The sequence below is a fragment of the Hemiscyllium ocellatum genome, unplaced genomic scaffold (assembly GCF_020745735.1).
Source record: "Hemiscyllium ocellatum isolate sHemOce1 unplaced genomic scaffold, sHemOce1.pat.X.cur. scaffold_2877_pat_ctg1, whole genome shotgun sequence".
In the NCBI taxonomy this organism is placed as follows: Eukaryota; Metazoa; Chordata; class Chondrichthyes; order Orectolobiformes; family Hemiscylliidae; genus Hemiscyllium; species Hemiscyllium ocellatum.
Genome location: NW_026868236.1, coordinates 38373 through 62447, shown reverse-complemented (window position 1 = coordinate 62447; position 24075 = coordinate 38373). Strand labels below are relative to the sequence as shown.

The following is a 24075-nucleotide window of genomic DNA, read 5'->3' as shown; positions in this document are numbered from 1 at the left end:
TCAATTAGATTCCAGTCTGTAACTCCCTCCTGGGTATCTGTTATTCTGTATATAAACCACCCTGAACCCCTCGATTAGATTCCAGTCTGTAACTCCCCTCCCGGGGTATCTGTTATTCTGTATATAACCCACCCGAAACCCCTCGATTAGATTCCAGTCTGTAACTCCCTCCCGGGTATCTGTTATTCTGTATATAAACCCCATCCCGAACCCCTCGATTAGATTCCAGTCTGTAACTCCCTCCCGGGGTATCTGTTATTCTGTATATAAACCACCCCGAACCCCTCGATTAGATTCCAGTCTGTAACTCCCCTCCCGGGGTATCTGTTATTCTGTATAAAACCACCCCGAACCCCTCGATTTGAGTCAGGTTGAGTGAGAGGCTTGATACCGGACTTTATAAAATATTAACAGATAAACGTGAATATTTCAGGATGGGTTACCGACACAGTACCTGATGCTCAGTTTTGGGATTTTGGGATTGTTTATCTGGAGAATAAATGATTCCCTGGGAGTGAGTTCAGGACTGGAACTCAATCGAGATTATCGGAAGGTTTGTGAAAAGAATAACAGAGACCCGAGAGTGAGTCGGACGCCTGGATCTAAGTGGAGTTTTCAAGACAGTTAATATATTTATACGTAGAATAACAGACAGAGGGAAGTGAGTGACAGATTGAAATCTTATCTAAATGTTCCAGGGTTTAAAAACACATTCACAAATAGAATTGAGTGTTTGAGGGTGGTTTCGAAACAGGAAAACTGATAACCACGCCTGAGTTGCTGTCTCACATCTAATCAAGGAGATTGGGGTGGTTTATGTACAAAATAATCCACCCTAAACCCTTCATTAGTTTGCAGTCTGTTACTCCCTCCTGGATATCTGTTATTCTATATATAAGCCAGCCCAAACCCCTCGATTAGTTTCCAGTCTGTAACACCCTCCTGGGTATCTGTTATTTTGTATAAAAACCACCCCCCCAAACTCCTCGATTAGATTCCAGTCTGTAACTCCCTCCCGGGTATCTGTTATTCTGTATATTAACCACCCCGAACCCCTCGATTAGATTCCAGTCTGTAACTCCCTCCTGGGTATCTGTTATTCTATATATAAACCACCCTCAACCCCTTGATTAGATTCCAGTCTGTAACTCCCACCCGGGTATCTGTTATTCTCTATACAAACCAACCTGAGCCCCTCGATTAGATTCCACTCTGTAACTCCCTCCCGGGGTATCTGTTATTCTATATATAAACCACCCCGAAAACCTCGATTAGATTCCAGTCTGTAACTCCCTCCCGGGTATCTGTTATTCTGTATATAAACCACCCCGAACCCCTCGATTAAATTCCAGTCTGTAACTCCCTCCCGGGTATCTGTTATTCTGTATATAAACCACCCTGAACCCCTCGATTAGATTCCACTCTGTAACTCCCTCCCGGGGTATCTGTTATTCTGTATAAAAACCACCCCGAACCCCTCGATTAGATTCCAGTCTGTAACTCCCTCCCGGGTATCTGTTATTCTGTATATAACCCACCCCAAACCCCGCGATTAGATTCCAGTCTGTAACTCCCTCCTGGGTATCTGTTATTCTGTATATAAACCACCCCAAACCCCTCGATTTGAGTTGGGTTGAGTGAGAGACTTGATACCGGGCTTTATAAAATATTAACAGATAAACGTGAATATTTCAGGATGGGTTACCGACACAGTAACTGATGGTCAGTTTTGGGATTTTGGGATTGTTTATCTGGAGAATAAATGATTCCCTGGAAGTGAGTTCAGGACTGGAACTCAATCGAGATATTCGGAAGGTTTGTGAAAAGAATAACAGAGACCCGAGAGTGAGTCGGACGCCTGGATCTAAGTGGAGTTTTCAAGACAGTTAATATATTTATACGTAGAATAACAGACAGAGGGAAGTGAGTGACAGATTGAAATCTTATCTAAATGTTCCAGGGTTTAAAAACACATTCACAAATAGACTTGAGTGTTTGAGGGTGGTTTCGAAACAGGAAAACCGATAACCACGCCTGAGTTACTGTCTCACATCTAATCAATGGGATTGGGCTGGTTTATGTCCAAAATAATCCACCCTAAACCCTTCATTAGTTTGCAGTCTGTTACTCCCTCCCGGATATCTGTTATTCTATATATAACCCAGCCCAAACCCCTCGATTAGGTTCCAGTCTGTAACTCACTCCTGGCTGTCTGTTATTCTGTATATAAATCACCCCGAACCCCTCGATTAGATTCCAGTCGGTAACTCCTTCCCAGATATCTATTATTCTGTATATAAACCACCCCGAACCCCTCGATTAGATTCCAGTCTGTAACTCCCTCCCGGGGTATCTGTTATTCTGTATATAAACCACCCCGAACCCCTCGATTAGATTCCAGTCTGTAACTCCCTCCTAGGGTATCTGTTATTCTGTATGTAAACCACCCTGAACCCCTCGATTAGATTCAGTCTGTAACTCCCTCCCGGGGTATCTGTTATTCTGTATATAACCCACCCCGAACCCCTCGATTAGATTCCAGTCTGTAACTCCCTCCGGGTATCTGTTATTCTGTATATAAACCCCATCCCGAACCCCTCGATTAGATTCCAGTCTGTAACTCCCTCCCGGGGTATCTGTTATTCTGTATATAAACCACCCCGAACCCCTCGATTAGATTCCAGTCTGTAACTCCCTCCTGGGGTATCTGTTATTCTGTATATAACCCACCCCGAACCCCTCGATTTGAGTCGGGTTGAGTGAGAGGCTTGATACCGGACTTTATAAAATATTAACAGATATACGTGAATATTTCAGGATGGGTTACCGACACAGTACCTGATGCTCAGTTTTGGGATTGTTTATCTGGAGAATAAATGATTCCCTGGGAGTGAGTTCAGGACTGGAACTCAATCGAGATTATCGGAAGGTTTGTGAAAAGAATAACAGAGACCCGAGAGTGAGTCGGACGCCTGGATCGAAGGGAAGTTTTCAAGACAGTTTATATATTTATAAGTAGAATAACAGACAGAGGGAAGTGAGTGACAGATTGAAATCTTAACTCAATGTTCCAGGGTTTAAAAACACATTCACAAATAGAATTGAGTGTTTGAGGGTGGTTTCGAAACAGGAAAACTGATAACCACGCCTGAGTTACTGTCTCACATCTAATCAATGGGATTGGGGTGGTTTATGTACAAAATAATCCACCCTAAACCCTTCATTAGTTTGCAGTCTGTTACTCCCTCCTGGATATCTGTTATTCTATATATAAGCCAGCCCAAACCCCTCGATTAGTTTCCAGTCTGTAACTCCCTCCTGGGTATCTGTTATTCTGTATATAAACTACCCCGAACGCCTTGATTAGATTCCAGTCTGTAACTCCGTCCTGGGTATCTGTTATTCTGTATATAAACCACCCCGAACCCTCGATTAGATTCCAGTCTGTAACTCCCTCCTGGGTATCTGTTATTCTGTATATAAACTACCCCGAACGCCTTGATTAGATTCCAGTCTGTAACTCACTCCCGGGGTATCTGTTATTCTGTATATAAACCACCCCGAACCCCTCGATTAGATTCCAGTCTGTAACTCCCTCCCGGGGTATCTGTTATTCTGTATATAAACTACCCCGAACGCCTTGATTAGATTCCAGTCTGTAACTCCCTCCCGGGGTATCTGTTATTCTGTATATAAACCACCCCGAAACCCTCGATTAGATCCCCGTCTGTAACTTCCTCCTGGGTATCTGTTATTCTGTATATAAACCACCCCGAACCCCTCGATTACATTCCAGTCTGTAACTCCCTCCCAGGGTGTCTGTTATTCTGGATATAAACCACCCCGAACCCCTCGATTAGATTCCAGTCTGTAACTCCCTCCCGGGGTATCTGCTATTCTGTATATAACCCACCCCGAACCCCTCGATTAGATTCCAGTCTGTAACTCTCTCCCGGGGATCTGTTATTCTGTATATAAACCACGCTGAAACCCTCGATTAGATTCCAGTCTGTAACCCTTTCATGGGGAGCTGTTACCCTGTATATAAACCACCCCGAACCCCACGACTAGATTCCAGGCTGTAACTCCCGCCCGGGTACCAGGTATTCTGTATGTAAACCACCCGTAACTCTCAATTACATTCCAGTCTGTAACTCCCTCCCAGGGTATCTGTTATTCTGTACATAAACCACCCCGAAACCCTCGATTAGATCCCAGTCTGTAACTCCCTCCTGGGTATCTGTTATTCTGTATATTAACCACCCCAAACCCCTCAATTAGATTCCAGTCTGTAACTTCCTCCTGGGTATCTGTTATTCGGTATATAACCCACCCCGAACCCCTCGATTACATTCCAGTCTGTAACTCCCTCCTGGGTATCTGTTATTCTGTATATAAACTACCCCGAATCCCTCGATTAGATTCCAGTCTGTAACTCCCTCCCGGGGTATCTGTTATTCTGTATATAAACCACCCCGAACCCCTCAATTAGATTCCAGTCTGTATCTCCCTCCCGGGGTGTCTGTTATTCTGGATATAAACCATCCCGAATCCCTCGATTAGATTCCAGTCTGTAACTCCCTCCCGGGGTATCTGTTATTCTGTATATAAACCACTCGAACCCCTCAATTAGATTCCAGTCTGTAACTCCCTCCCGGGGTATCTGTTATTCTGTATATAAACCACCCCGAACCCCTCGATCAGATTCCAGTCTGTAACTCCCTCCCGTGTTTCTGTTATTCTGGACGTAAATCACACTGAAGCTCTCGATTAGATTCCAGTCTGTAACTCCCTCCCGGTATCTGTTATTCTGTATATAAAACACCACGAATCCCTCGATTAGATTCCAGTCTGTAACTCCCTCCTGGGTATCTGTTATTCTGTATATAAACTACCCCGAACCCCTCGATTAGATTCCTTTCTGTAACTCGCTCCCGGGGTATCTGTTATTCTGTATATAAACCACCCCGAACTCCTCGATTAGATTCCAGTCTGTAACTCCCTCCCGGGGTATCTGTTATTCTGTATATAAACCACCCTGAACCCCTCAATTAGATTCCAGTATGTAACTCCCTCCCGGGTATCTGTTATTCTGTATATAAACCACCCCAAACACCTCAATTAGATTCCAGTCTGTAACTCCCTCCTGGGGTATCTGTTATTCTCTATATAAACCACACTGAACCCCTCGATTAGATTCCAGTCTGTAACTCTCTCATGGGGAGCTGTTACCCTGTATATAAACCATCCCGAACCGCACGACTACATTCCAGGCTGTAACTCCCTCCCGGGTACCAGGTATTCTGTATGTAAACCACCCCGTAACTCTCAATTACATTCCAGTCTGTAACTCCCTCCCGGGGTATCTGTTATTCTGTATATAAACTACCACGAACCCCTCGATTAAATTCCAGTCTGTAACTCCCTCCCAGGGTATCTGTTATTCTGTATATAAACCACCACGAACCCCTCGATTAGATTCCAGTCTGTAATTCCCACCCGGGTATCTGTTAATCTGTATATAAACCACCCCGAACCGCTCGATTAGATTCCGGTCTGTAACTCCCTCCTGGGGTATCTGTTATTCTGTATATAAACCACCCCGAACCCCTCGATTAGATTCCAGTCTGTAACTCCCTCCTGGGTATCTGTTATTCTGTATATAAACCACCCCGAACCCCTCGATTAGATTCCAGTCTGTAACTCCCTCCCAGGTATCTGTTATTCTGGATATAAACCACCCCGAACCCCTCGATTAGATTCCAGTCTGTAACTCCCTCCCGGGTATCTGTTATTCTGTATATAAACTATACCAAACTCCTTGATTAGATTCCAGTCTGTAACTCCCTCCCGGGGGTATCTGTTATTTTGTATATAAACCACCCCAAACCCCTCGATTAGATTCCAGTCTGTAACTCCCTCCCGGGTATCTGTCATTCTGTATATAAACCACCCTGAACCCCTCGATTAGATTCCAGTCTATAACTCCCTCCCGGGGTATCTGTTATTCTGTATATAACTCACCCTGAACCCCTCGATTAGATTCCAGTCTATAACTCCCTCCCGGGTACCTGTTATTCTGTATATAAACCACCCCGAACCCCTCGATTAGACTCCAGTCTGTGACTCCCTCCCGGGGTAACTGTTATTCTGTATATAAACCACCCCGAACCCCTCGATTAGATTCCAGTCTGTAACTCCCTCCCAGGTGTCTGTTATTCTGTATATAAACCACCCCGAACCCCTCGATTAGATTCCAGTCTGTAACTCCCTCCCGGGGTATCTGTTATTCTGTATATAAACCACCCCGAACCCCTCGATTAGATTCCAGTCTGTATCTCCCTCCCGGGGTATCTGTTATTCTGTATATAAACCACCCCGAACCCCTCGATTAGATTCCGGTGTGTGGTTTATCCCTCCCGGAGAGATGTTAATCTCTACGAACAATCCCTCTCCCGGCCCTCCGAGCTCAGTGTTGAGATCTTAAATTCTAGTGACCGTGTCCTTTTGCCTTGGTTCTGCGTTGTCAGAGTCGCTGGGGACCACAGGGGGATGTGTTTTGTCCAATGTGAAAGTATTGCGAGTGGAACTTGACAATGGAAAAGGGAGGGGTAATCCCTGTGGTCCCAGACTGAAGGATACTCTTCCAGGAACAGGACAATCCACTGCTTTGTTTTGGTAAATTGAGAGGTTTGTTGTTCGACGCTGACTCCTCCGTCAAAGGATGCTTTGTTCTCTGCCCTCCCTCTGTTGCTCCCAGGCCCACCACTTCCTCGATTTCCATCCGCGCTTTCCCAAGTTCGGGATCTGATCGGTTCCTGTAACCTCCCGCCCACCCCCCTCCCTGCTTCTCCTCATCCGACCCGGGTCAGAGTCCCAACCTGGAAGACTCCCAATTCCAAGCCCCTCGATCACCGACGGGTCGATTCCTCACACACATCCCCCCTCCCCATCTCCGTCCCCTCCTCCAGCCCCCTACACCCCCTCCCTATCTCCGTCCCCTCCTCCAGCCCCCTACACCCCCTCCCTATCTCCGTCCCCTCCTCCAGCCCCCTACACCCCCTCCCTATCTCCGTCCCCTCCTCCAGCCCCTACACCCCCTCCCTATCCCCGTCACCTCCTCCAGCCCCTACACCCCCTCCCTATCTCCGTCACCTCCTCCAGCCCCTACACCCCCTCCTATCTCCGTCCCCTCCTCCAGCCCCTACACCCCCTCCCTATCCCCGTCACCTCCTCCAGCCCCTACACCCCCTCCCTATCTCCGTCCCCATCTCCAGTCCCCTACACCCCCTCCCTATCTCCGTCCCCTTCTCCAGCCCCCTACACCCCCTCCCTATCTCCGCCCCCTCCTCCAGCCCCTACACCCCTTCCCTAGCTCTGTGACCTGGGAGCTGGGGGGGGAACGTGACGTTGGGGGTTATACAGGACGATGGTGAGGCTCCGTCTGGAGCAGTGTGTCCAGTTCCGGGCACCCCATTACAGGAAGGACATGATTCACCCAGAGAGGGTTCGGGAAGTGACCGGGACGTTGCTGGGGATGGAGTGTTTTGAGTTATAAGGAGAGGCTGAGACTGCTTTCCCTGAAGGTTTATAAAATCATGAGGGGGGGACATGGATAGGGTAAATAGACAAGGTCTTTTCCCCCTGGGGTTGGGGGGAGCCCAGAACTAGAGGTTTATAAAATCATGAGGGGGGGGGCATGGATAGGGTAAGTGGTAGTCATCCTTTCTCTCGGGTAGGTGATTTCAAGAGAACGGGGTCACCTTTGTAAGTTGAGGGGAGAGAGATTAATAAAGACCTGATGGGAAATGGTTTCACACTGAGGAGTGGTTTTTGAGTTGAATGAACTTGCTGAGGAAGTGGGGGATGTGGGTACAGATCGAACGTTTGAAGATCATTTCGATAAATCCGTGGAGAGGAAAGGGATTTGGGCAGGAGCAGGGGCAGGGCTGGGACGAGTTGTCCTTACGATCGGGGGGCACAGCAGGGAGGAGATGGGTCGAAGGGTCGGTCTCTGCCCTTTCTGACCCTCTCAGTACGACTCTCCGAAATCCCTGCGGTCCACCTCTGATCCCAGCCTCCTGATATTCCCCCACCCTCGAATCCCATCGCCCCACCATTGGGAGCCGTCCCCTTCAGTACGTGGGCTGGATGGTAGGCCCGAAGGTGTACAGTTCCCTTCTTAAACCTCTCCACCCCTCTCTCGCTGACTCTCTCTCTCTCACACACACACTCCTCTCTATTTCTCTCCCTCTTGCTCTCTTCTCTCACTCCTGTCTGTCTCTCTCTCTCTCACTCCTTCTCTGTCACTCACCCTCTTCTCCCACTCTTTCTCTCTGTCTCCTTTTCTCTACCTCTAACTCTCTCACTCCTTCTCTGTCTCTCTCTGTCTCTCCCTCACTCCATCTCACTGTCTACTTATCTCTGTCTCTCACGCTCTCTCTCGCTCCTTCTCTCTGTCTCTCCTTTTCATTCCTTCTCTCTACCTCTCTCTATCTCGTTCTCTCTGTCTCTTGCTCTCCCTCTCACTCCTCTCCGTCTCATTCTCTCTGTCTCCTTCTCTTGATCTCTCTCACTCCTTCTCTCTCTCATGCTCTCTCTCTCATTCCTTCTCTCTGTTTCTCTCTCTCTCTCTCACTCCATCTCTCTGTCTCCTTCTCTCTGTCTCCCGTTCTATCTCACAATCCTTTGCTCTGTCTCCTTCTCTCTCCCTTTCATTCCTTCTCTCTGTCTCTCACTCTCTCTCTCGTTCTTCTCTCGCTCTCTCTTTCCTCCATCATGACAAATTCCCTCCAACTGAGCTTCAGAAAGTGTGTGTGTTTGTGTATATGTGTGTGTGTGTGTGTGAGAGAGAGAGTGTGTGTGTGTCTGTGTGTGTATCTGTGTATGTGTGTGTGAGTGTGTGTGTGTGTCTGTGCATGTGTGTGTATCTGTGTGTGTGTGTGTGTGTGTTTGTGTGTCTGTGTGTGTATCTGTGTATGTCTGTGTGTGTGTGTGCGCGAGAGTGTGTGTCTGTGTGTGTGTATGTGTGTGCTTGTGTGTGTGTATATCTGTGTCTGTGTGTGTGTATGAAAGTGTGTGTGTGTTTGTGTGTCTGTGTATGTGTGTGCATGTATCTCTCTGTGTGTGTCTGTCTGTGTATGTGTTGTGTGTGTATCTGTGTGTGAGTTTGTGTCTGTGTATGTGTGTGTCTGTGTATCTGTGTGTGTATCTGTGTGTGTGTGTGTCTGTGTATGTGTTTGTGTCTGTGTATGTATCTGTGTATGTGTGTGTGTGAGAGTGTATCTGTGTATGTGTGTGTCTGTGTATGTGTGTATCTGTGTGTGTGTGCGAGAGTGTGTGTGTCTGTGTGTGTGTGAGTGTGTGTGTCTGTGTGTGTGTGTCTATGTGTGTGTTTCTGTGTACGTGTGTGTGTATCTGTGGATGTGTGTGTGTGGCTGTGTATGTGTGTGAGAGTGTGTGTGTGTGAGAGAGAGTGTGTGTGTCTGTGTATGTGTCAGAGAGAGTGTGTGCATGTGTCTGTATAGGTGTGTGAGACTGCATGTGTGTGTCTGTAGAGGGAGCTTTCCTCTGTATCTAACCCCCTGTCCCTGGGAGTGGGGGACAGTGTAGAGGGGGCTTTACTCTGTATCTAACCCCCTGTCCCTGGGAGTGGGTGACAGTGTAGAGGGAGCTTTACTCTGTATCTAACCCCCGTCACTGGGAGTGGGGGACGGTGTAGAGAGAGCTTTACTCTGTATCTAACCCCCTGTCCCTGGGAGTGGGGGACGGTGTAGAGGGAGCTTTACTCTGTATCTAACCCCCTGTCCCTGGGAGTGGGGGACAGTGTAGAGGGAGCTATACTTTGTATCTAACCCCCTGTCCCTGGGAGTGGGGGGACGGTGTAGAGGGAGATTTACTCTGTATCTAACCCCTGTCCCTGGGAGTGGGGGGACAGTGTAGAGGGAGATTTACTCTGTATCTAACCCCCTGTCCCTGGGAGTGAGGGACAGTGTAGAGGGAGCTTTACTCTGTATCTAACCCCCTGTCCCTGGGAGTGGGGGGACAGTGTAGAGGGAGCTTTACTCTGTATCTAACCCCCTGTTCCTGGGAGTGGGGGGACAGTGTAGAGGGAGCTTTACTCTGTATCTAACCCCCGTCCCTGGGAGTGGGGGACAGTGTAGAGGGAGCTTTACTCTGTATCTAACCCCCTGTCCCTGGGAGTGGGGGACAGTGTAGAGGGAGCTTTACTCTGTATCTAACTCCCTGTGTCTGGGAGTGGGGGGACAGTGTAGAGGGGGCTTTACTCTGTATCTAACCCTCTGTCCCTGGGAGTGGGGGACGGTGTAGAGGGAGCTTTACTCTGTATCTAACCCCCTGTCCCTGGAAGTGGGGGACGTGTAGAGGGAGCTTTACTCTGTATCTAACCTCCTGTCCCTGGGAGTGGGGGACGGTGTAGAGGGAGCTTTACTTTGTATCTAACCCCCTGTCCCTGGGAGTGGGGGACGGTGTAGAGGGAGCTTTACTCTGTATCTAACCCCTGTCCCTGGGAGTGGGGGACGGTGTAGAGGGAGCTTTACTTTGTATCTAACCCCCTGTCCCTGGGAGTGGGGGACAGTGTAGAGGGAGCTTTACTCTGTATCTAACCCCCTGTCCCTGGGAGTGGGGGACAGTGTAGAGGGAGCTTTACTCTGTATCTAACTCCCTGTGTCTGGGAGTGGGGGGACAGTGTAGAGGGGCTTTACTCTGTATCTTACCCTCTGTCCCTGGGAGTGGGGGACGGTGTAGAGGGAGCTTTACTCTGTATCTAACCCCCTGTCCCTGGAAGTGGGGGACGGTGTAGAGGGAGCTTTACTCTGTATCTAACCTCCTGTCCCTGGGAGTGGGGGACGGTGTAGAGGGAGCTTTACTTTGTATCTAACCCCCTGTCCCTGGGAGTGGGGGACGGTGTAGAGGGAGCTTTACTCTGTATCTAACCCCCTGTCCCTGGGAGTGGGGGACGGTGTAGAGGGAGCTTTACTCTGTATCTAACCCCCTGTCCCTGGGAGTGGGGGACGGTGTAGAGGGAGCTTTACTTTGTATCTAACCCCCTGTCCCTGGGAGTGGGGGGACAGTGTAGAGGGAGCTTTACTCTGTATCTAACCCCCTGTCCCTGGGAGTGGGGGACGGTGTAGAGGGAGCTTTACTCTGTATCTAACCCCCTGTCCCTGGGAGTGGGGGACGGTGTAGAGGGAGCTTTACTTTGTATCTAACCCCCTGTCCCTGGGAGTGGGGGGACAGTGTAGAGGGAGCTTTACTCTGTATCTAACCCCCTGTCCCTGGGAGTGGGGGACGGTGTAGAGGGAGCTTTACTCTGGATCTAACCCCCTGTCCCTGGGAGTGGGGGACGGTGTAGAGGGAGCTTTACTCTGTATCTAACCCCCTGTCCCTGGGAGTGGGGGACGGTGTAGAGGGAGCTTTACTTTGTATCTAACCCCCTGTCCCTGGGAGTGGGGGGACAGTGTAGAGGGAGCTTTACTCTGTATCTAACCCCCTGTCCCTGGGAGTGGGGGACGGTGTAGAGGGAGCTTTACTCTGTATCTAACCCCCTGTCCCTGGGAGTGGGTGACGGTGTAGAGGGAGCTTTACTCTGTATCTAACCCCCTGTCCCTGGGAGTGGGGGACGGTGTAGAGGGAGCTTTACTTTGTATCTAACCCCCTGTCCCTGGGAGTGGGGGGACAGTGTAGAGGGAGCTTTACTCTGTATCTAACCCCCTGTCCCTGGGAGTGGGGGACGGTGTAGAGGGAGCTTTACTTTGTATCTAACCCCGTGCAGTCCCTATCCATGGTGTCATGCAAGTGAAATTATCAAGAATAGTGTCAGTCATTTTTCTCCATCTCTCTCTCTCTCTGTCTGTCTGACTCTCTCTCTCTGTCTCCCTGTCTCTCTCTCTCTCTGTCTGTCTCCCTGTCTCTCTCTCTCTGTCTGTCTCTCTCTCTCTCTGTCTCCCTGTCTCTCTCTCTCTCTGTCTGTCTCTCTCTCTCTCTCTGTCTCTCTCTCTCTCTCTCTCTGTCTCTCTCTCTGTCTGTCTCTCTCTCTCTCTGTCTCCCTGTCTCTCTCTCTCTGTCTGTCTCTCTCTCTCTCTGTCTCCCTGTCTCTCTCTCTCTCTCTGTCTGTCTGACTCTCTCTCTCTCTCTGTCTGTCTGTCTCTCTCTCTGTCTCACTGTCTCTCTCTCTGTGTCTGACTCTCTCTCTCTCTCTGTCTGTCTCTTTCTCTCTCTGTCTGACTCTTTCTCTCTGTCTCCCTGTCTCTCTCTGTCTGACTCTCTGTCTCTCTCTCTGTCTGACTCTCTCTCTCTGTCTCCCTATCTCTCTCCCTCTGTCTGTTTCTCTCTCTCTCTCTCTCTGTCTCCCTGTCTCTGTCTCTCTCTCTCTGTCTCCCTGTTTCTCTCTCTCTCTGTCTCTCTCTCTCTGTCTCCCTGTCTCTCTCTCTCTGTCTCTCTCTCTCTCTCTCTGTCTCCCTGTTTCTCTCTCTCTCTCTCTCTGTCTGACTCACTCTCTCTCTGTCTCCCTGTCTCTCTCTCTCTGTCTGACTCACTCTCTCTCTCTCTCTCTGTCTCCCTGTCTCTCTCTCTCTCGTGGTGAGTCAGTGCGTTAATCTTTCCATCATCAGTGTGCCGTCCGCAGGCAGGGGCTGAGCTGAGTACATTCTGACATCGACAGTGAGGATTGGGAACACACGAATTGTCTGGAATTTACAAAGTGGCTGACGCAACGTCCTGACCTCACACCCGAGCCAGCACCCTCCAAAATTCCAGGAACTGCCCCACACTCTTCGGAGGCTGTTCCCTCAGCTCGGGAGCAGCCAGGACAGTGTTCCAGGAAAGGATCTGAAGGAAGCCATTCAGCCCTTCACCGTGCTCTCCCATCGCAACGTTCCCCTCAATGTTGCCCTGTATCCGTCCCCAAACTAACCCCACTGTCCCCGCTCTCTCTCCCCATAGCCCTGTATCCATCCCCAAACTAATCCCACTGTCCCCGCTCTCTCTCCCCATAGCCCTGTATCCATCCCCAAACTAATCCCACTGTCCCCCGCTCTCTCTCCCCATAGCCCTGTATCCATCCCCAAACTAATCCCACTGCCCCCGCTCTCTCTCCCATAGCCCTGTATCCATCCCCAAACTAATCCCACTGTCCCCGCTCTCTCTCCCCATAGCCCTGTATCCATCCCCAAACTAATCCCACTGTCCCCCGCTCTCTCTCCCCATAGCCCTGTATCCATCCCCAAACTAATCCCACTGCCCCCGCTCTCTCCCCATAGCCCTGTATCCATCCCCAAACTAATCCCACTGCCCCCGCTCTCTCTCCCCATAGCCCTGTATCCATCCCCAAACTAATCCCACTGTCCCCGCTCTCTCCCCATAGCCCTGTATCCATCCCCAAACTAATCCCACTGCCCCCGCTCTCTCTCCCCATAGCCCTGTATCCATTCCCAAACTAATCCCACTGCCCCCACTCTCTCCCCATAGCCCTGTATCCATCCCCAAACTAATCCCACTGCCCCCACTCTCTCCCCATAGCCCTGTATCCATCCCCAAACTAATCCCACTGCCCCCACTCTCTCCCCATAGCCCTGTATCCATCCCCAAACTAATCCCACTGCCCCCGCTCTCTCCCCAATGCTCTGTAGCAAACGTGCAACACTCCTTCCTTCCATCACCAATGCAGATGGTCTCATTAGGAATGCCCGGCTGGGCTCCAAACACCCCCTCCCTCCCCCGAGGTAGCTGGGCTCATTAGGAATGCCCGGCTGACCTCCAACACTCCTGCTCTCTCGAGCACCGATGCAGGGAGTCAGTCGGTCGCACTCACCTCTGAGCGCACCTTCCCAACCCGTCTCCTCTAACCCACCCCCGGCCGCTGCGGTAAGGACAAGGGGACTGCAGATGGGGGTGGGGCAACTACGCTCCCCTCCGAGACCACCCTGACCAACACCACCCTGTCTGGGAAAGATGTGCACTGTTTATTCAGTGTCTCTGGGGTCTAAGACCTGGGACAACCCCACACTAATGGCAGGGGGAACTGCAGGGCATCAAGATAACCACTCGCCACACCCCCACCATCTCCAGGGGGGCATTTTAGGGGCAAATGGGAGATGGTGTACCAGGCAGTCAGTGATGTCCAGATTCTAATATCCAGATTGGATAGTGACAGACCTTCTCAATGTGTCAGAGATCTGAGGTCATTACGGCACAGGAAGATCCCATAGAGCAACATTGAAACATGATCAAGTTAGTGACATTGCTCCCTCAGCACTGACCCTCCCTCCGCACCCACTCCCTCAGCACTGACCCTCCCACAGCACCCACTCCCTCAGCACTGACCCTCCCTCAGCACCCACTCCCTCAGCACTGACCCTCCCACAGCACCCACTCCCTCAGCACTGACCCTCCCACAGCTCCCACTCCCTCAGCACTGACCCTCCCTCAGCACTGACCCTCCCACAGCACCCACTCCCTCAGCACTGACCCTCCCACAGCACCCACTCCCTCAGCACTGACCCTCCCACAGCCCCCACTCCCTCAGCACTGACCCTCCCACAGCCCCCACTCCCTCAGCACCCGTTCCCTCAGCACTGACCCTCCCACAGCACCCGCTCCCTCAGCACTGACCCTCCCACAGCACCCGCTCCCTCAGCACTGACCCTCCCACAGCACCCGCTCCCTCAGCACTGACCCTCCCACAGCACCCGCTCCCTCAGCACTGACCCTCCCACAGCACCCACTCCCTCAGCACTGACCCTCCCACAGCACCCACTCCCTCAGCACTGACCCTCCCACAGCGCCCGCTCCCTCAGCACTGACCCTCCCACAGCGCCCGCTCCCTCAGCACTGACCCTCCCTCCGCACCCACTCCCTCAGCGCTGACCCTCCCACAGCACCCACTCCCTCAGCGCTGACCCTCCCACAGCACCCACTCCCTCAGCACGGACCCTCCCTCAGCACGGACCCTCCCACAGCGTTGAAGCTGAAGACAGTGTGCTAACAAAGCTGTGTTCCTTCAATCTGCAGCTCACAACTTCCAAATTTCCCGTGATTGTCAAGATGGGACACGCGTACTCCGGAATGGGCAAGGTAAGGGGATTTGGGAATGCTGTCTCACAGTCTGTGTTGGTGTAGGGGGCTGGTCAATGCTGGGGACAAGTCTCTGTGTGACTGACTGACTGACCCCTCGATAGTGCGGCTCCGTCTTTGTGTGACTGACTGACCCCTCGATAGTGTGGCCCTGTCTCTGTGTGACTGACTGACCCCTCGATAGTGCGGCCCTGTCTCTGTGTGACTGACTGACTGACCCCTCGATAGTGCGGCCCTGTCTCTGTGTGACTGACTGACTGACCCCTCGATAGTGCGGCCCTGTCTCTGTGTGACTGACTGACCCCTCGATAGTGCGGCCCTGTCTCTGTGTGACTGACTGACTGAACCCTCGATAGTGCGGCCCTGTCTCTGTGTGACTGACTGACCCCTTGATAGTGTGGCCCTGTCTCTGTGTGACTGACTGACCCCTCGATAGTGCGGCCCTGTCTCTGTGTGACTGACTGACCCCTTGATAGTGCGGCCCTGTCTCTGTGTGACTGACTGACTGAACCCTCGATAGTGCGGCCCTGTCTCTGTGTGACTGACTGACCCCTTGATAGTGTGGCCCTGTCTCTGTGTGACTGACTGACCCCTCGATACTGCGGCCCTGTCTCTGTGTGACTGACTGACCCCTCGATAGTGCGGCCCTGTCTCTGTGTGACTGACTGACTGACCCCTCGATAGTGTGACCCTGTCTCTGTGTGACTGACTGACCCCTCGATAGTGCGGCCCTGTCTCTGTGTGACTGACTGACCCCTCGATAGTGCGGCCCTGTCGCTCTGTGACTGACTGACCCCTCGATAGTGCGGCCCTGTCTCTGTGTGACTGACTGACTGACCCCTCGATAGTGCGGCCCTGTCTCTGTGTGACTGACTGACCCCTTGATAGTGCGGCCCTGTCTCTGTGTGACTGACTGACTGAACCCTCGATAGTGCGGCCCTGTCTCTGTGTGACTGACTGACCCCTTGATAGTGTGGCCCTGTCTCTGTGTGACTGACTGACCCCTCGATAGTGCGGCCCTGTCTCTGTGTGACTGACTGACCCCTTGATAGTGCGGCCCTGTCTCTGTGTGACTGACTGACTGAACCCTCGATAGTGCGGCCCTGTCTCTGTGTGACTGACTGACCCCTTGATAGTGTGGCCCTGTCTCTGTGTGACTGACTGACCCCTCGATACTGCGGCCCTGTCTCTGTGTGACTGACTGACCCCTCGATAGTGCGGCCCTGTCTCTGTGTGACTGACTGACTGACCCCTCGATAGTGTGACCCTGTCTCTGTGTGACTGACTGACCCCTCGATAGTGCGGCCCTGTCTCTGTGTGACTGACTGACCCCTCGATAGTGCGGCCCTGTCGCTCTGTGACTGACTGACCCCTCGATAGTGCGGCCCTGTCTCTGTGTGACTGACTGACCCCTCGATAGTGCGTCCCTGTCTCTGTGTGACTGACTGACAGACCCTTCAATAGTGTGGCCCTGGCTCTATGTGACTGACTGACTGACCCATCGATAGTGTGGCCCTGGCTCTATGTGACTGACTGACCCCTCGATAGTGCGGCCCTCTCTCTGTGTGACTGACTGACCCCTCGATAGTGTGGCCCTGTCTCTGTGTGACAGACTGACCTCTCGATAGTGCAGCCCTGTCTCTGTGTGACTGACTGACTGACCCCTCGATAGTGCGGCCCTGTCTCTGTGTGACTGACTGACCCTTCGACAGTGCGGCCCTGTCACTCTGTGACTGACTGACTGACTCCTCGATAGTGCAGCCCTGTCTATCTGTGACTGACAGACCCCTCGATAGTGCGGCCGTCTCTGTGTGACTGACTGACTGACCCCTCGATAGTGCGGCCCTGTCTCTGTGTGACTGACTGACCCCTCGATAGTACGGCCCTGTCTCTGTGTGACTGACTGACCCCTCGATAGTGCGGCCCTGTCTCTGTGTGACTGACTGACCCCTCGATAGTGCGGCCCTGTCTCTGTGTGACTGACTGACCCCTCGATAGTACGGCCCTGTCTCTGTGTGACTGTCTGACCCCTCGATAGTGCGGCCCTGTCTCTGTGTGACTGTCTGACCCCTCGATAGTGCGGCCCTGTCAGTTTGCGTTTGACTGACGGCCATTTTTTCTTTCCTCCTTCCCCTCTGTCATTTGCCCCTTGCCTGCAGGTCAAAGTTGACCATCACTACGACTTTCAGGACATCGCCAGCGTGGTGGCCCTTACCAACACGTACGCCACCACCGAACCTTTCATCGATGCCAAGTATGACCTTCGCATCCAGAAAATTGGCACCAACTACAAGGCCTACATGTAAGGCCTCACACTTAGGCCCGAACTGCCAGGGTGGGTGGAGGGGGTGCAGGGAAGGGGGTTCAGGGTGTGGGGTTTGCGGTTTGGGTCAAAGGGCAAGCGGTCAACACACTCACCACTCCCTCCCCCTCCCCCAGGCGGGCGTGGCACTCTGTGTCTCTCCCTCCTCGGAGGCTAATGGTCCCGTGGAGTGAGGGTCACGTGTGGGCCCAGCTAACGCAGAGCAGGTTTGGCGGTTCAAATGGCCACCTTCTGTTCCTGTATTCCTCCCTGACTTCTCCATCCCTCCCTCTCGCTCCATCTCTCTCTCTCTCTCCCTCTCGTTGTCTCTCTCTTTCCCACTCCCCCTTTCTCGCGCTCTCACTCTCTCTCTATCTTTCCCTGCATCTCTCTCCCTCACACTCCCCCTTTCTCTCACTCACTTCTCTCTCTCTCTCTGTGTCACTCACTCCCGTCTCTCTCTCTCCCTCCATAGCTCTTTCATTCCCCGTCTCTCTCCCTATCTCTCTCTTTCCTCCCATCTCTCTCTCTGTGTATCCCTCTGTCTCTCACTCTCTCTTTAATCTCTTTGTCTCACTCACTCTCTCTGCTCTGTCCCTCTTTCATACCTGTGCTCACTTCCATATCTCTCTTCCCTCCTGCACTCTCCCTCCTTTCTCCCTTCATCTCTCTCTGTCTCCCTCCCTCTCCCTCCTTTTTCTCCATCACTCTACTCTCGCCTCCCCCCATCTCTTTCTCTCTCCCTCCTGACCCCCTCTCCCTCCCCCTTCTCTCTCTCCATCCTCCTCTCTCTCTCCATCTCTTTCTCACTCCCCACGATCTCTCTCTCTCTCCGTCCCCTTCTCTCGCTCCCTTCCTCCATTCTCTCTCTCCATTCTCCTCCCTGTCTCCATCTCTTTCTCTCTTCCCACACCCTCTCTCTCTCTCTCCCTCCCTCCATCTCCCTTTCTCTCGCTCCCTCCCCCTTCTCTCTCTCCCTCTCTCTCTGCCACTCCCTCTCTCCCCGTCCTCCTCTCTGTCACCATCTCTTTCTCTCTCCCCACACCCACTCGCTCTCTCCCTCCATCTCCCTTTAGCTCCCTCCTCCCTTCTCTCACTCCCTCCCCCTTCTCTCTTTCTCCATGTCTCTCTCTCTGTGTCCCTCCACGTCTCTCTCTCCATCCTGATCTCTGTCTCCATCTCTCTCTCTCCCCAACACCCTATCCCTCTCTTCCTCTCTCTTTCTGTCCTGATCTCCATCTCTTTCTCTCCCCCACCTCTCGACGCCCTCTCTCTTCCCCACACCCCCTCTCTCTCTCTCTCTCTCTGCCTCCATCGCCCTTTCTTTCCCTCCCACTTTCTCTTGCTCCCTCTTCTCTCTCTCTCTCTGCTCCTCTCCACCTCTCTCTCTCTCTCTGTCTCTCACACACTCGCTCCCTCTCTGTCCGGGCTGAGCGCCCTGATGACTGAGGGTCAGAGGTCAGACTGGGCCAGGGGAAGAGGGACGGCGACTGGAAGATGGATGCTCGGAGATGGGGCGGACCCTGACCACCCTTCTTCCCCATCCCGGGAGGGGTTGGGGGGGGGGCGGGGACCAACGTGCCCCATCGTCGGGCCCTGTCCTGGGCACATGGCTGCCGTGACCCAGCGCTGACCGGTGAGGCGTTCCTGAGGCGACGGGGGTTCGCATTCCCCACCCCCGCCCCGGAGCGCCGCGGTGACGGTGAACCCCTAAACCCTCGCCAGGCAACACCGAGCTGACAAACATGGCCGCCGGTGGGGTGGGGGGGGGAGCCATTGGACAGAGCCTGACCCCTGACCCCGCCCAACAACATCCTGAACCCGGCCTCTCCCTTCCCCACCCCTCACCCTTCACGGTGAACCAATAGACCATGGGCTCACAAAATGGCGGACGGCGCAGATAGAGGCCACATTTACGGAAAGAGACCCTTCGGTCCGTCTCTTCCCATGCCGACCCCGGCTATCCCGACTTGATCCGGTGCCCCAGTCGCCCAGAGTTGGGCCCATCCCTCCCAACAGCAGGGGTGGGGGGAGGCGATGACACAGCGGTTACTCCAGAGACCCGGAGAGTCACGTGTTAGGCCCGTAGTCCGTCACTGGCAGAAGGTGGGATTTGAATTGAATAAAAATCAGGGATTATGGGACTAACGGCGAATCTGTTGTTGGAGGGAAGCCCATCTGGCTGACTGAGGTCCATTACCCTGGTCTGGGCCTACACGTGACTCCAGACCAACACAGCAACGCGGTTGCCTCCTCCCTGGGTAATTAGGGACGGACAAAAAATCCCACTGGTCTCGCTAGTGACGCCTTCATCCTGTGAATGAGTCACGGAGTCACCCAGCGCGGAAACAGACCCTTCGGCCCATCCCTATCCTAACCTAACCCAGTCCCCCGTTCCCCAGCCCTTGGCCCCATCTCCCCCTAACCCCTTCCTATCCATGTCCCCCCCCCATCCTTTTAAATGTTGTCATTGTACCAGCCCCCACCACTTCCTCTGGCAGCTCGTTCCACACACGCACCACCCTCTGGGGGAAAAGTTACCCCTCAGCTCCCTTTCCCCCCTCTCACCTTAAACCTACCCCCCTCTAGTTCTGGGCTCCCCCACCCCAGGGGGAAAAGACCTTGTCTATTTACCCTATCCACGCCCCTCATGATTTTATAACCCTCTATAAGGTCACCCCTCAGCCTCCGACGCTCCGGGGAAAACAGCCCCGGCCTGTCCAGCCTCTCCCTGTAGCTCAATCCCTCCAACCCTGGCAACATCCTTGTAAATCTTTCCTGACCCCTTTCCCAACATCCTTCCTGTAGCAGGGAGACCAGAATCAAACGCGGTATTCCCAAAGCGGCCTCACCAATACAGCCGCAACATGACCTCCCGACTCCTGTACTCAATACTCTGACCAATAAAGGAAAGCATACCAAACGCTGCCTTCACTCTCCTATCGACCTGCGACTCCACTTTCAAGGAGCTATGAACCTGCACTCCAAGGTCTCTTTGCTCAGTTACACTCCCCAGGACCTTACCATTAAGTGTATAAGTCCTGCTAAGATTTGCTTTCCCAAAATGCAGCCCCTCGCTTTTATCGGAATTAAACTCCATCTGCCCCTTCTCAGCCCATTGGCCCATCGGGTCCAGATCCTGTTGTAATCTGAGGGAACCCTCTTCGCTGTCCACTACACCCTCCAATTTTGGGGTCATCTGCAAACTTACTAACTGTCCCTCTTATGCTCACATCCAAATCATTTATATAAATGACCAAAAGTAGAGGGCCCAGCACCGATCCTTGTGGCACTCCACTGGTCACAGGCCTCCAGTCTGAAAAACAACCCTCCACCACCACCCTCTGTCTTCAAAGTTCTGTATCCAAATGGCTAGTTCTCCCGGTATTCCGTGAGATCTAACCTTGCTCACCAGTCTCCCATGGGGAACCTTGTCGAACGCCTTACTGAAGTTCAGATAGATCACATCTACTGCTCTGCCCTAGTCAATTTTCCACTGCACCATCCCCATCCTGTCCCCATCACCCTGTAGCTAATCTCTCAGCTCAACGCATTGCTGGGCACTACAGAGGCAATTCTTAACAGTCACTAATCCACCCTAACCTGTAACATCCCGGGACTTAATCATAACGGTGTCTGAAAGGACAGAGAGAGACAGAGAGAGAGAGAGAGAAAGATAGAGAGAGATAGGGAGAGAGAGAGAGAGAGAGAGAGAGAGACAGGAACAGAAAGAGAGGCAGAGAGAGAGAGAGAGAGATAGAGAGAGATAGGGAGAGAGAGACAGAGAATCAGAGAGAGACACACACAGAGAGGGTGAGAGAGACAGAGCTGGCTAGAAGTGGGGAGAGAGAGAGAGACAGAGAGTCAGAGAGAGAGAAAGAGAGATAGAGAGATGGGGAAAGAGATAGAGAGGGACAGAGAGAGAGAGAGAGAGAGAGAGGGAGATCGAGAGATGGGGAGAGAGAGAGAGAGGCAGTGAACGACTCAGAGAGAGAGAGGCAGAGAGAGAGACAGAGAAATGGGGAGGGAGATGGATTGAGAGAGAGAGAGAGACAGGCAGAGAGATAGATGGAGAGAGAGATAAAGAGAGAGAGAGAGAGAGACAGGGAGAGAGAGATAGATACACAGAGAGAAAGAGAAAGGCAGTGAGAGATGCAGAGAGAGAGAGAGGGAGATAGAGAGGCAGGAAGAGAGAGAGAATGAGGAAGTGAAAGATGGAGGGAGGCAAGTGGAAACAGAGTTGGAAATGATTAGGAGAGAGAGAGAGAGGAAGAAAATGACAGGAAGCGATGGAGAGAGAGAGAGATGGAGAGACTGAGAGAAAGACAGAGAGAAAAAAGTGAGAGAGGCAAATGTAGAAAAGAGATAGTGAGAGAGAAGGAAACAGAGAGAGAGAGAGAGAGAGTGAGAGTGAAAACCTCAAGTGGGCAATGAATGACAGAGAGAATGGAAGGAAGAGAGAGGGGGTGAGAGACAGGGGGAGGGAGAGAGAGGGAGGGTTGAGAGACAGGGGGAGGGGGGGTGAGTGACAGGGGGAAGGAGAGAGAGAGAGGGGGAGAGAGACAGGGGGAGGGAGAGAGAGAGAGAGAGGGGGTGAGAGGCATGGGGAGGGGGAGAGAGAGAGAGAGAGAGAGAGAGGGAGGACGAAAGACAGGTGAGATATGAGAGAGAGAGAGAGAGAACGAGAGAGAGAGTGTCGGAGAGGTGAGAGGGAGGGTATCCCAGAGTCTGGCGATCCCACAGGGAGCTGGGGACAGGGCACCCAATGAGGGGGGGTCACTGGGAACGGGTGGAAGGTCGATAGGCTGGGATTGGAGGAGGGGACGGGGATAGGGAGGGGGTGTAGAGGCTGGAGGAGGGGACGGAGATAGGGAGGGGGTGTAGGGGCTGGAGGAGGGGACGGGGATAGGGAGGGGGTGTAGGGGGCTGGAGGAGGGGACGGGGATAGGGAGGGGGGTGTGGGGGGCTGGAGGAGGGGACGGGGATAGGGAGGGGGTGTAGGGGGCTGGAGGAGGGGACGGGGATAGGGAGGGGGTGTAGGGGGCTGGAGGAGGGGACGGGGATAGGGAGGGGGTGTAGGGGGCTGGAGGAGGGGACGGGGATAGGGAGGGGGTGTGGGGGGCTGGAGGAGGGGACGGGGATAGGGAGGGGGTGTAGAGGCTGGAGGAGGGGACGGAGATAGGGAGGGGGTTTAGGGGCTGGAGGAGGGGACGGGGATAGGGAGGGGGTGTAGGGGGCTGGAGGAGGGGACGGGGATAGGGAGGGGGTGTAGGGGGCTGGAGGAGGGGACGAGGATCTTGTTTTCACAAATTGCCTCCGTGTGGGGATGTGGGCGTCAAAGATCGGCCATCTTTACCCAGCCTGGGCCTACACGTGACTCCAGTCTACAAACACCCTCCTAATGAATTCTGGGAAAGCCATCTACTCCTTTGCTTCCCCCCTCCCTCCCCCACCCTCCAATTCCTCTCCCCACTCTGGCCCCCAGTAGCCAGTGTTGGGCCTCCTGGGAGGGGCGGGGTGGGGTGGGTTTAGGGGGTCAAAGGTCACAGGTTGGCAGGGCGATGGGACGGGGCCTGTTACTGACAGAAGAATCCTGACCCTCTCTCTCTCTCTCTCTCTCTTCCCCCCGGTCGCAGGAGGACATCGATCTCTGGAAATTGGAAAGCCAACACTGGTTCGGCCATGTTGGAACAAGTGGCCATGACCGACAGGTGACTGCAAGATGGCCGACCGGGAACCGCGCCCTCCTAGCCGCTGAGATTTCTGGGAACTTGGCGGGGAATCATGACCCCCCTACCCTCCCCGGGGCCTGTGAGGCTCATGACGGGGTTGGACGGGGTGGAGCTATGAGGACAGGGGACGGAAGTTGGAGGGGGTCAACTCTGGGCCCGCGAGAACTCAACTAGGCCTCAGGCTTTGGAGAAGCTCAGAAGAATGGGTTGGAGGCCGGCGGGCAGGGTCTGGGCGGTGGGAGTGGGTAGGAATTTACAGAGTGTGGGCTGTCCTGGAAGGCGGGGCTGTGAGTCCGGGCCTGGAAGGGAGGAGGACAGAGGCCTGGGAGTGAGGCTAACCAAAACCTGGGAACGTTGACCAGGACCTGAGAGAAAGGGGATAGATGCCAGGAGCAGACATTAGCAACACGCTCCCCCCACCGAAGAGACCAGGTCCCGGGAGAGGGGTCTAGGCCCCTCCTAGGGAGGGGAGACCAGGCCAGGATCGGAACCCAGGCTGCGAGAGCAAGGATAGGAGCCTCGGGCCTCTGAAAGGGGAAACAGCCTTGACAGCAGAGGCCAGGAGCTAGGGGAGTGAACTAGGCCCTGAGAGAGAGAGGGGCATCGACCTCAGGAAAGGAGACCAGGCCCTGGGATAGACAGACAGGCTGTGGGAGAGGATACCAGTCCCAGAGGGAGGGAACCAGGCCCCAAGAGAGGAGACCAGGCTTCTGGACAGGACACTAGGCCCCAGGAGAGGGGACTAGGCCCCAGGGGAGGAGGCTAGGCCCCAGGAGAGGAGGCTAGGCTGCAGAAAAGGAGACCAGGCTTCTAGACAGGAGACTAGGCCCCAGGAGAGGAGACTAGGCCCCAGGAAAGGACAGCAGGATTCTGGAGAGGAGACCAGACTTCTGGATAGGATGCTAGGCTCCAGGAGAGGAGAGTAGGTCCCAGGAGAGGAGGCTAGGC

General features: G+C 53.3%; 1 protein-coding gene across 1 annotated transcript in view; it reads left to right on the top strand.

The window, feature by feature from the left end:
• The first annotated feature begins 13803 nt into the window (after positions 1 to 13803).
• Positions 13804 to 24075, top strand: part of LOC132812665 (synapsin-1-like) — a 34058-nt gene continuing 23786 nt past the window's right edge. Inside the window, exons 1-4 of the mRNA XM_060822985.1 lie at positions 13804 to 13884; positions 15031 to 15093; positions 17253 to 17395; positions 23032 to 23106. Coding sequence (XP_060678968.1) covers positions 13804 to 13884; positions 15031 to 15093; positions 17253 to 17395; positions 23032 to 23106 — 362 coding nt within the window. The remainder of the gene's footprint in view (positions 13885 to 15030; positions 15094 to 17252; positions 17396 to 23031; positions 23107 to 24075) is intronic.